General features: G+C 37.2%; 1 protein-coding gene across 2 annotated transcripts; it reads left to right on the forward strand.

The window, feature by feature from the left end:
• The first annotated feature begins 3738 nt into the window (after nucleotides 1–3738).
• LOC148874292 (elongation factor 1-gamma-like) lies at nucleotides 3739–9778 on the forward strand. 2 transcript variants are annotated; one of them, XM_088950385.1, is made up of 8 exons: nucleotides 3739–4741; nucleotides 4861–4903; nucleotides 5156–5305; nucleotides 5400–5460; nucleotides 5545–5597; nucleotides 5756–5857; nucleotides 6020–6536; nucleotides 8996–9778. In XM_088950385.1, exons 2-8 carry the CDS (start codon nucleotides 4895–4897, stop codon nucleotides 9373–9375), a joined length of 1272 nt encoding a protein of 423 aa, XP_088806511.1. In that variant the 5' UTR covers nucleotides 3739–4741; nucleotides 4861–4894; the 3' UTR covers nucleotides 9376–9778. The 2 variants fall into 2 exon arrangements, with proteins under 2 accessions (XP_088806511.1, XP_088806519.1); XM_088950393.1 differs by having other exon boundaries at nucleotides 4423–4741; nucleotides 4866–4903.
• The last annotated feature ends 3606 nt before the right edge of the window (nucleotides 9779–13384 follow it).

The raw sequence follows: 13384 nt of genomic DNA on the forward strand, positions 1-13384 counted from the left end.
TAGGGGAGTTGAAATTACCACCCCTAGACACATAGAAACTCAAGGTGTTTCCCGATAGAAAGCACTTTGTCAAGATACAGGGGGGGTTGAAAATCCAAATGTAACCAAAGTTGTCTCTTGACAAAATGCTTCCTATTGAGAAATAAAGGGGGGGGGGGGGTAATAATAACCATACAAAAATCAATCAATCCTAACAACGGAAAACTCTGAATCATGCACCCAACAATAACATCATTTTCTAAGACATGTTTAAAATTTTACGATCCCCTCAACAAATATAGTTACCAGAAGCACGCATGAAATACCAAATCCAAGAGATAACCAATGATCAGATGAAAATGAGCTCAAAGTCAACTTCCCCCACATGCCAACCATAATAATCTAACAAATACCAAAATGTGCGATGAAAGAAGCAACATATGATAAAGAGAGCAAAGAAATCACACTAATCATAGAAATGCTTATTGATATGAATACTCTTACCAATAAGCAAGGGGCTAATAGTAAGTACATATGTTTCCCTACAATGGTGACCACAATAAAGGCATCAAACTAGCCCTACGATGGACCCGCAGCCATCACGGAGGCCATCACAAACTTGCAATCAACCCATAACTCGTCATACACTCGCAATGAGCTTGAAGCAATCGTGAACTTATGATGGACAAAAGGACCATCGCACGACTACAATGAGCCAAAGTCACTCATAGCAGGACACTTAGCAGACTAAGCGAACACGTCAGACTAGCTCCAATGTCACCCACATGACGTCGATTTAGGAGACCCACAAAGGGAAGTAGTGCACGTGCACTATGAGAATCCTTGGATGAAAGGAAACTTCATCATGGAAAGATTTTGCGTGACAAGTGGGGAACCCCTAGCAATGTCCTCTTGACAACTGACATCAAATTGAAGATCCCTTTCCAAATAGGAATCAAACCCCCTTTTGGCTCCTTCCCTTCAGGGCCTTGGGATTTGCCCTTATAAAAAGGGGTGTAAACCGTAACAAACATACGATTCCATTAATTAAAGATCCCTACCTACCTCTGCTATGTACCCGATACCTCTAGCCTTTCTTCGTTCTTCAAGGAGACCACCATACTCAACCTTACACACCACTTACATCTATCATCATGCCCATTCTTTTTTTTTTTTCACATTGAAAGGAGAATCCACATTTCTTATTGGAGATTTTATTTTCATCAGAGCTAGAGTGAAGGTGTGAGTGTCCCTTTACCTCTTTTATTACCTTCTCTATTAATAACTTTAAACTCTCTTGATTCCATTGCAGTTCTCATCCATAGACCATAAGTTGGATTTTGATTTTCTCCCTTGAACTCCTGGATGGCAAACCTTTCTACAAGGATAATCATGTTAGCCTCTTCAGAGACTAAGTTGCAAAGTCTTTCATCATGTCCAATATAGCTACATCTATAGAACAAAAGAGGCATTCTTATTGGTAGGGAAACCACCAAGACCCATTCCTTTCTTTGTCCTAAATGCGTAGGGCCAGAGGTTTAGAAGTATCCACTTGAACTCTAACTCTCAGAAATCGTCCCTAGCATGGGTTGTCCTCATCAGCATCCTGGTCCACCTCTTTTTCCAATAATTCGTCTGCATTCACAGCCAACTTTCTTACCCAAGCTTTTATCATTTTCTTCACTAGAACATCTAGGATCCTCACCCATATGTTTAGGAACTTGAAGGATAAGTTGTGTGGGATGACATTGGGTCCCCATAGTTTGAATAAGATAGGGTAGTCTCTCACTATTTGCAATTCCTTTTCCAAAACCCACTCTAGGTCTACCTCCTTTCTGAAAACAATCTACAGAATATCTCCATACAACCACTCAACTTCGTATCTTAAACTCCAAACTCCGTGCCCACATATTTTGCACTAGCTCCAAGATACCTTGTGCATTTTAGAGTTCTATCTGAAATTACCTTACTAAACAAACTCCTGCGCTTCTCATTCATTTTCACTTTTCCATTTTGATCCTCTTGATCAGCCATCTTTCTTGCTTCTAGAGTATTATGGTTGGTAACCTCCTACAAGAGTAACGGGGAGAAGATTTTGGGTTTCACCTTCGATAACCACTCGTTCACAAAGAACACTTCACTCATCCATAGAGAATTTTCAGCATAGCTAAGCTCATGATCTTTGGTAGGGGAGGAGCCAAAATTTTTTCTACAATGGCCAAAACCTAATTAAATGGATAGGAATGAGAGAATAAACATGGATGAGGTTTTGGGGGCTAATCGTTGGGTGTGGGTGGGGGAAGAAGGGTAGTATAAGTGGGGACTAGGGTTCCCCTAAGTTTCCCTAGCTTTGCCCTTGATCATTGGGGTTGCTTACCCTTTGCTTATGTTAGATCCTTTTCCCTCCTGTATCCAAAAAAAAAAAAAATTGGGGTGGATTTGATTTAGCTTGACCTAATTACACATTTACACTAATAATTATTTAATAATATTAAAGAAAATTCAAACTACACTAATAATTGTACTAGTAATTATTTAAATAATATTACAAAAAGCTTTAAATAATTTACTTATTAAAGTAATTATTTTTTAGAATAATAACTAGTATTCGAACAATTGGTGTAATTATTTTTCCATGCATTATGAGTTATTTGAGTAAAAAAAAGGAAAAAAAACTAATCCATGATCTCTTAAAGTTATTGTTTAGAAAAAACCCTTTTGGTGGAGGATCTTGCTTGCGTCTAGGAAGGTTAGGGGCATCATATTGTTAATATTAATTATGTTTACCATAAACCATAGAAAGAAAAGTGATTTAATCAATGATTTACTTATACAATTAAATGAGTTAGGTTGGGTGTTGGGAGAATTTCGAAAAGCTTTTAGCTTGTAGAAGGCAATGGGGAGGCCAAAAATGATAAGAGATCAAAGTCATGGGCAGATTGTGAGACCACAACCACAAAACAAATTAGTGAATGATCTTTGTTACTTGATTCTGTACGGCCAAAACTACCTCAGAAATGAAGCCCATTTAAATTTCATTCTAGGGTGTTGGTGAATGTTAGCAGCAGAAGCATCTTCATTGGGATTTAGTGGTGAAGCAAAAGATAGCAAGGAAAGTAGTTGTTTCTAAGTTCTTAATTGTAGTCATTGTTTTTGGATATTTGCATCGAGGGAGATTCTATGAATGAAGTGGTTGTAAGTTTTTTTCAGGTATCATGTATTTCGGGCAACATAATCGGACACTTTTAGATGGTGAGGTAGCATGGTCGCCTGGAAATAGAGTCGTTCAAACCAACATAGTTGAAATCTGTTGAACTAAACAACCAAGAACATGTTTGAGGATTTGAGATGCGTTCGAGAAAAAATTTGGGCAGGAAATTAGATGGGACTATACATTCGTTTCATCTTCTCGAGGAAGAAGATGATGAATAATGTTTTATTTTTAAGGGTAATTTTGATATTTTGAAAAGTTTTAAGTTATACATGATGTCACATAATACACATAATTGACGACTGGTTAATGAAAGGTACTAAGTCGACACGTTTTAAAATTTCGGATATTGAAGTGTCACATTTTAAAGTTTGGAGACTAAAGTTGCACTAGACTCAAAGTACATGATACTAATAGGGAAAAGTTGATTTTTACACAATTAAACAACTCTAAGGCTGTGTTTGGAACCAATATAATACAAAAATCCATTGATGGAAATAAAGAACCATAAGATGCATCAGTGTAAAAAGCGAACTGATCAAATGCATGTTTTACACTCTTGTTCGTTTGGCAAAACAGTGTAAAACCAAGTGGGTTTCAGTGAAATCTTCTTCTCTTTTGATCTATTGATTTTTTAAAAACCATTGAGTGGGATCTTTCTTTGTTTAGAGCAGGTTTTTCCCATTTCCACTTGATCAAAGAGCAGGTTTTAGTGAATTTTCCCCATTCCCACCTTATCTCTGTGGGTTTTCCCATTCAAGAGTGGGTTTTAGTGAAATCTTCCCATTTTTCCCATTAAAGAGTGATCAACTGTGGTGTTGCCTAACAATGTTGTTGCTCTAATCTCTAGCCGAAAATTTGTTCGCCTGTACTTCTATCCATCTTCCCCCGTTCGAACTTGGTACAAGGAGACCAGAGAGAGAAAGAGTATAAGAGAAGAATAAGAAGAAGAATTTATCAAAAGAAAAAGAAGAAGAAGAATTTATCAAAAGAAAAAAAAGAAGAAGAAGAAGATCACATGGAGTTTGAAACCATGATAAAAATAGGAGGGCACGACGAAGATTGAAATCTCGATGGCGACGAAGTAGTTTACTGGAGGAGGAAGAAAAGCATTACTTTTACACCAATGGAGGAAGAGGGACACTACTTTTACATTAATTTTTTTATGTAATTTTTACATCTTTCGATATAAAAGTATCTTTAAATATTCATTTACATCGATAATCATTCTTGTTTTACATCCCATCTAAACGCATACAAAACTGACCGATACGAAGCCGGATTTTACACCATAAACAAACGCAGCCTAACAAAAAAACAGTATTAGTGAATATTCCTTTTCTTCGATGATAAATTGGTTTCGACCTCAGCCACGTTCAGAGTCGGATGACTGGGCGACAACCGAGTTTTCCACTTTTGAAACAAACCCTAATTTTTACTGGAGCTCCAGAAACCCTAGAGGGTTTAACACTTCAACTTCTTTCCAATAAAAGGCCTTTCTCTCCCATCAATCAGCAAACCTGGGACCAGGACTCCCCCAGTGCAGTGCAGGCAAGCTTCTTTAGTGGAACTTTTGATTTATTGTCACCCCCCTTTACTTCCCTTAGCTTGATTGTGGTTTTGTGAAGGCTTCTAGCTGAGTAACATTCATATTCTCTTTTCTTAATCAGATCAGATATCGAAGAAATCGTCTTGCTTCAAGCCATGGCTCTGGTCAGTTTTTCATATATATTCCTGTTTGTTTGATATTTTAATTTAAATAAACTTCATTAGTTTCAGAGTGCTGTGGTGCCAATTCTGTTGGTTACAGTCTTGAAGATCTGCTGATCTGCAAAACTTAGAGCGATAGCCATTAGTTATTGTTTTCTCCGTTCCATGCCTAACAGATCTAGGCGCATGGGATTTAACGTTAAAACAACGTTGTTATTGATCTGAAGTGATTTATATATTTGATATGTTTTACAGGTCTTGCATGCGGGGAACACTAACAAGAATGCCTTTAAGGCACTAATTGCTGCAGAGTACAATGGGGTTACAGTCAAATTGGTCCCGAATTTTGAGATGGGTGTCACGAATAAAACTCCCCAATTTCTTAAGATGAACCCAATTGGAAAGGTAAGCTGTTATCGCCCAAGAAGCTTTCTTGGGTGGTTAATTGTTTTGACAGAGCTTTACTTTTATGTCTTGAAAATGGTTTCTGTTTGTGCAGGTTCCTGTATTGGAGACGCCTGATGGCCCCATATTTGAGAGCAATGCTATTGCACGCTATGGTGAGTCAATATTTCATTTTATATGTTTTAATCCCTGAAGGCTGGACTGAGACTTGGTTTTCTAATTGATGTTACTAAATGCAGTTGCACGTTTGAAGGGCGACACTCCTCTTTATGGCTCTTCCCTGATTGAATTTGTAAGATATGATTTCTTATTGGCATATTTCTTTAGTAAACATTATTGTGTTTCCTTCTACGGGATGGGTTTCAAGCTTATCATGATCTTCTTTCAACCGGATGTTGGGGGGGGGGCGTTTTTTTTCTTTTTATTGATTTGGGTATTTTCTTTTTCCAGGCTCGTATTGAGCAGTGGATTGACTTTGCTTCATTGGAGATTGACGCTAATATTTTGAAGTGGTTCATTCCCCGAGCTGGGTTTGCAGTGTACCTTCCTCCGGTTAGTTACACATCAATTCATCATTGCTTTTTTTAAAATTCAAATTCTTTCATTTGATGCATTTAGGATATATCCGCAATGCAGGCACTTAAGTGCATCAGTTCAATGTAGTACTTGTTTATCTCTAATGTGACCTGCTGCCATGTTTTTGGTTGCATAAAGGCTGAGGAAGCTGCCATTTCTGCATTGAAGAGAGCCCTGGATGCCCTGAATAAACACCTTGCTTCAAACACTTTCCTTGTTGGACACTCTCTTACTCTTGCTGACATTGTAATGACATGTAACTTGTCTTTGGGATTCAGTCGTGTCATGAGCAAAAGCTTTACTTCGGAGTTTCCTCATGTTGAGAGATACTTTTGGACCATGGTTAATCAACCAAACTTCAAGAAGATATTGGGGGAAGTAAAGCAGGTAGAATCTGTTCCACCTGTTCAGTCAGCAAAGAAGCCTTCTCAGTCTAAAGAACCTGCAAAGCATAAGGCAAAGGATGAACCGAAAAAGGAAACCAAGAAAGAACCTGCAAAGCCTAAAGTAGAAGAGTCTGCTGAAGAGGAGGAGGCACCCAAACCCAAGCTGAAAAATCCTCTTGATCTTTTTCCCCCAAGTAAGATGATATTGGATGAGTGGAAGAGGCTCTACTCAAATACAAAATCCAACTTCCGCGAGGTTGCCATTAAAGGTACCTTCTTTTCTTCTAATAATCTAAGCAAGACAAGACCTACTGGAGTTAGTTTCCCCATTATATTTATAAACTATAATGAAGGTAGATGACGACGACTTTGTAATCTATTTTTTATCAATAACTCAAGCATTTTACTAATTAAAGTAGGAAGAAAATGTACAACACATTAAATACAGATAAAGATTGTGAGAGATAAAATCTCTCATCTCTCCTCCAACAAATCCAATTCCCTTACAATTTGTGTCCAGAACAGAGAATCTCTCCCCACCCCTGTTTGTCTAAAGCATCTGTGACATAATTAGCACTTCTCTTAACGTACTCAACATTTATATCCATTTCTCTGGTTAGCGACCCTATTTTCTTCCTCTCATTATTAAAAGAGTCACATTTTCATCCCCCCGTCTTGTAACTAGCTAATCACCAATTTATGGTCTCCCTCCACAAATAGCTTGTGAATGTTCATTAGCTTTGCCCTTTGAATGCCTTCCACTACTGCCAGCACTTCTACTCTCAGGGACAGGGAGTCTCCCTCCCTCTCCAGAACTTCGATGCCTATCACAAAGGCATCTGAGGCATCATTTTTTCAAGGACGTGGTTCATTGGATAACTCTATGACCTCCCTTAAGCACTGCAAAGGTTTTGTGAGTCGGGTTTTATTTGTTGGTTGGAGTTTTGGTCGAGGATATTTCATTTTGTCCACTTGTCTTTCTTTCTATAAACCTTATTGTTGAAAGTCATAAATTGTTAATGTCACTGATAAGCTTGCTCTGTTGATAGGCTAATGTAATCTAGAATGGTTTCTATGGTTTTCTTGCCATTTGTTATTTAATTTATTTTTTCTATTTTCATTGAATGTTATTATTCTCAGTGTTATATTATTATGATTTAATACTTAAATATTCTTGATTGTTATATGTTCATGTTCTTGTGCTACCTATGGTGTTAGGATACTACATGCTTTGCATGTACTGGTAATACTGCAACAGGGATTCATCTTTTCATGTCTGCTTTATTCCTTGTTTTCAAATACTATTCTCTTGTTTAGATATTTCAAATATGTGGTACATTTATAAATACCAACGTCATCGAATATAAATAATTGATGCAGACTGATTAGTTTTGGCAAGTGTACCGTGTGGGCTGGCCAGAAGCTTGAAAACTGTGGAAAATCATTCTACGGTTGGGTCAGCCTGGACTGTTATAGTTTTTTCATTCTGCACTTGCATATATATGGCACTTTAATGAGTTTGTTGTTTTTTTCATTGCATTCAGCTTTAGAAAATGAGTAGTGTTTGGACGATACAAGTTGGGCCTTCAGATGTAATGACCAAACCAAGGTTCCAAGTATTGATACGATAAGCTCCATATAGGGTGTATTGTATCTTATCTTTTGGTTCTCGAAACACCTGTTTACAGGTGTCTTTGGGATCCCATTTTTTTTTAATGAAAAATATATATAAAAAACTAAATTTTGAAAAAAAACTAAAGAAAACATAAAAAGCGCAAGGTTTTAAGTACCGATAAGCAGAGGTGTATCGATACTTCGAACCTTGTGACGAACTGACAAACTGCTGTGGTGACTTACTAGCTCTCAAACTTCTAGGTTCATTTTTGATTGCAAATTATTGTTGCATGCTTCTTGTCACAATTGTAATTGTAGCAGTATCTTACACTGCTATTATCTTTTTTAGTTTTTACAACATTATATGTGGTAGCTTTTTTATCTGTTTAAACTGCATTTTTCTATTTCCCCAAATAAACAAAAGAAGAAACACAATTATCTGAATCATACCATCACTTCGGTCTTTGGGCCTGTTTTCAGTAACTTGAAGCCCTTGATCAGGGAGGTGCTTCATCTCTCGGCTAAGGGTCAACTATGGTGCAACTTGGGTTCACTCCAGATCTGCTACCCACAAACAATTCCCACATCCCTGCCTGCATAATACCACCACCGTGTATTGTGAACATCTCCCCGTGAAAGACAAGGGAGATATTTCCAATGCGCAGCTGTAATATCCTGTGGGTGGTAGGGCTGTGGGTAGCAAGTAAAATGCTAACTCAGGCCAACCCGAGTTGCAGCACCCTTCAGCAGGTTTTTCAATAGCTCTACCATTGTTTTTAGATCTTTTTGGTTTGTCTTTTAGTGGATAAAATAATTAAATGGTTTGGTTTGAAATTTCATTTCCCACTATGATCTAATTCCTAGAAAGCAGAGATGCGTCATCTTTTTTGCTTAGAAACTCTCATTTTAACTTTGAGGTTTCATTTATGCAAGTAATGTTTTGATATTTTAAATGGTAAATGCTATTGTGGTCTTGTTATTTTCTTCTATAGCCTGTGTTTTATTTCCTGTATGTCGAATTATTGTTATATGGGTATTCTAGGAATATGCATTCCTTTTGCCTTCAGAGTTTTCAGATACAACAATTTATTCAGCATTTTACTTTTGGTTGTAGGATTTTGGGACATGTATGATCCTGATGGATATTCTCTCTGGTTTTGTGATTACAAATACAACGATGAGAATACTGTTTCATTTGTCACGTTAAACAAGGTCAGTGGTTTCCTGCAACGGATGGATCTGGCTCGTAAGTATGCTTTTGGCAAGATCTTAGTTATTGGTTCAGAGCCACCATACAAGGTCAAGGGATTGTGGCTCTTCCGTGGGCAAGAGATTCCTCAATTTATACTTAATGAGTGCTATGACATGGAGCTCTATGACTGGAGAAAGGTGGACATCAATGACGAAGCCCAGAAGGAGCGTGTTAATCAAATGATTGAAGATGCAGAGCCTTTTGAGGGAGAAGCTCTGCTGGATGCTAAATGTTTCAAGTGATGAGCCAATTTGCCACTTCTTACCCTTCTCTATAAGGGTATGTTGTTGAGATGATCTCATGAGTCTTGTTTTTCTCTTTCTAGAGATTTTCCCCCCCCCACCCCACCCCACCCCACCAAGTTCCTTTTTTCCTTTCTTTTTTTTTTTTTTATATATTTTTGATCAGTTCCCTTTTTTCTTTTAAACAAATTAGATTACCTCCTTTTATAGTCAGGGATTTAGGTTCCATGACAATGTTGAGTGTATGTTTGTTTCGGTCACAATTCTAATTTGTTGACAATGATTTATATGATGTTTGCCTGTCTGGAAGTGTAGAATGGTAGAAAGACAATGTTGGAGAATGGCTACTAAAAGATGGCTATAGTGGGAATATTATTTTAGATGTTTTTTACCTGGTGCAAAACCGATGTAATTTGTAATGAACAGAAAATAATATAATGTGGAAGCACAGTGAAAGGTGGTCTAGTGCTTTCTACCCTATCGGCTATCTAATTAAAGAGTTGTAAAAACCTGGTAATGAAAGAAAGCAAGATCATTCGGACATTTTAAGGATGAAATGTAAGTTGTGCCATGGAGTGCAAAACCCTTTGGTTTATCAGCAAGTATTATAATAAGGGAACACTTCACTTTATTATCCTGAACATTATCAAGTTAGTATGCGAATTTTCAAATGTGTCATTGTAGTACCTAAACTTTCAAAAAGTATCAAATTGGTTCTTGCCGTTAACTGACCGTTAGTTATTTGTTGAGTTAAAACTACTTTTCAAAAGGAAACATTGTTCATTGTCCTCTACCTTGAGATTGAACTGGTTGAGGTGTTTGAGATTCTACACTAATGAAGGCCTTGTTTGATGCAGCATCTTTTTGTGTGGACTGTCGTTTTTTAGAAGTTCGATAGCTTGCATTTTGGTTTTTCTGTTTGCATTGAAAGATGTGCCTTACCCAAATCGTCTTTAAAACATTAAGATTTTAATGCAAAAGCTTACATCGTCTTTTGATTGTTAGAGTTTTTAAAAAATCTTTTAAAAAAGACTTAAGTGGCCCTGAAGTCATTGTCTTCTACCTTTAGATCTGAAACACATTCTTGTTTAATTAATTCTTTACTTTGTTATTGTTTTTTTTTTAATCATATTTCATGTTTTTTCTTCTTTTTTTTAAAGATAATATAATTGGTTTAGTCTAAGGTAGAAGACAATGAACGGTGTCTTCTTTTGAAAGGTAATTTTGACATTTTCAATAAATAACTGAGATCAATTAATGATAGAAACCAGGTTGACACTTTTTAAAAATTTAGGTACTTCAGTGACATTTGAAAGTTCGGATACTAACTTGACACTACTCCAAAATTCAGGATATAGTTGTTCATTTGTTTGTGAAAGTTATTGGTCACTTAAAACAAACCACACTTGGTATATGGTTTCGATAGTGGTCGGCGTGATCACTTTATGATGAATAAATCGCTAGTTGTCCGGTACGCGAGATTTGAGATTGCTTCTGAATGCTGAAATGTTAATTTTCAAAAGCATTGAGCCTGAGTAAACAGTTTCTTAGCTTCCTCTTTGGGTGCTAGGACTGGGTTCAAGTTAACATTCAAAGGCGCAGTATGATGTTTGTTTCTTTACTTTAGAAGTGTTCCTTCTCAATTCAATGCTATATCGAGATTGAAGTGCTCCTATAGTCCTATTGATGGAAGAGAAGTGATGTTAAATAAATTTTATGGAAAAGTATGGATAGGCCTAATGTAGATTTCTGAATTTCCCTGCAAATCTATAAATATTCAAAAGGTCAAAATCCATTCTATGCATTCATACTTGCCTGTGAATTGACATCAATTCCGATCTGGCACCTATTTCAACTGCACTTTAGGCCTATGATTCTAACACTGGGCTGAACGGTCATTTTCCTAGATTTTATGGGAATTATGAAGGCATAGGGGGGCCATGGCTCCCCTCTGCCACCCTTAGCTCCGCCGCTGCTCCTTATACCAACCTCACAATGCCTCCCAGCCTCATATTGGGAACATCTCCTATACTTTATACTTTGTATTGTTGTTCATAGGGATATGTTTTCAATATACGGTGGGATAGGGCTGTAAGGTTGGTGTGAGGTTCACAACATGTGTCTATTCGATTAATTGAGGTGACACATAAGCATCCTGGTGGAGGCACGTTGTTCGGAGGCCAGGTGCCATGTGTAGAATCAAGACCATTAGATGATACACATGGCTGAGCTGATCAGATCACTAGCGCAAATACATTTAAAGTGGGCGCATGACCAACCACTTATACTTCACCAATGGTGCAAATGGATCAAATTTTGATTCGGTTCGAATTTGAATGCAATTCAATTTTATCTTAGTTTGAATCATACTTACTGGTTTTATTAAATCAAATCAAGATCAAAACATTCAATCCATTTGTATTTCATATTGAATTTGAATCACCCCTGGATCAAAACATTCAATCCATTTGTATTTTAGGAATACATGCCTAAAATTAGAATCAGAATGGTCCACTCCAATTCTTATCATTTATTTGACAGAAATGGGATTCCGATTTTCATTATTGGGGGAATCCCCGGTATAGGGAATAGCCATTTCCGGCCCTCCCCTAGGGAAAAGGATTCCCACACCAGAGTCTATCAACAAGTAAAGAATTCATGACAAAAAGTCCCCTAAATCATAATATTAAATTAATAATAAGATAATAATAATAAAGACAATTTTCTTAAATTATTCCTACTATACCCTTATTGTTTACATTTTGTCTTATATCCCTAAGTTTTCTGACAATAAAAATGTAACACTCAAAACCCGCTTCTATTCCATACCTGTCACTGTCTCCATCTTTGACTTTGACTCCTTGTCCATCTCCATTTCCTACTCGACTCCAACTCCGACCCTATCACTGTCTCTGATTCTGATTCTGTGTCCATCTCCAACTCCGACCCTATCACTGTCTCTGATTCTGTGTCCATCTCCAACTCCGACTCCATCTCCATCTCATCTGAAAGTTCCCAATTATGATTGCGTTCCCGATTTGAAAGTTCTCTGGTTTGTGGCGTTCATTTTTTTTTTCTAATGTATTAAACAAACAAAATGCAAAGCTAGAAAGTTGTAATTATTCAAGATCGGACGAAGAAGCCGGTGCAACCCAAGCTTACAATGTTAAAAACGTAAAATTAACAGAAAGAACTACTGACAAAATAATCTCTTTGTAATAGTTGATGAGGTTGAAAATTAAAGGAAAAAATATAGATAATGATGAAGAGCGAAACCTCTCTTCTTCTTGAATGACAAGCGGTTGTTTAAGAGGACATCTCTCAAGGCACTATTTCCAAGGCTCTGTTTCAGAGACATAAAGAGCGAAACCTCTCTTCTTCTTGAACTACAAACGATTGTTTCAGTGAACACCTCTCGAGGTACTGTTTCTAAGGCTCTATTCAGAGACATCTTTGGCTTCCTTAGAGATGAACGTGATCTTCCCAAGACTTATGCCTCCATCGCTGTTGATCTTCCCCTGCATTCATTAAGATCTGTGCATTGTTGTCGTTGAAGCTCAAAGACCTTCTGCTTAATACATTAGAAGAAAATGAGCGTCAGTTCAGAGAACTTCTTGATCGGGAACACACTCGCTCTTTTTCCATATCTGCTTAATACATTAGAAAAATGAGCGCCACAGTTCAGCAAATTTCCAGATCGGGAACCCAATTGCTCCTTTTTCATGATTTAGCGTCTCCAAATTTCTGCTCACGGAGGAAAATTCACGAGCCCAGGTTGTGGTTGTGATATGGTGCCAGAGGAAAATTCACAACCCAACAAAGCCATATTTCTGAAAAGTTTCTCAGTGTTATTGCTTTTCCAATTTTTTTATTTTCACTTTTTTTTTTTAATTAAAATAAGTTGAATGGTTATCTTAATCGGACGGTTTGACTGTCCAACCCATGATGCAGTTATCAAAATGGTTCTTTAATGGAGTCAAGCTTGACAACATTGACACCATCCTATTCC

Source organism: Nelumbo lutea, chromosome 1, assembly GCF_056320005.1.
Source record: "Nelumbo lutea isolate HS-2025 chromosome 1, American lotus-T2T, whole genome shotgun sequence".
NCBI classification, from domain to species: Eukaryota; Viridiplantae; Streptophyta; class Magnoliopsida; order Proteales; family Nelumbonaceae; genus Nelumbo; species Nelumbo lutea.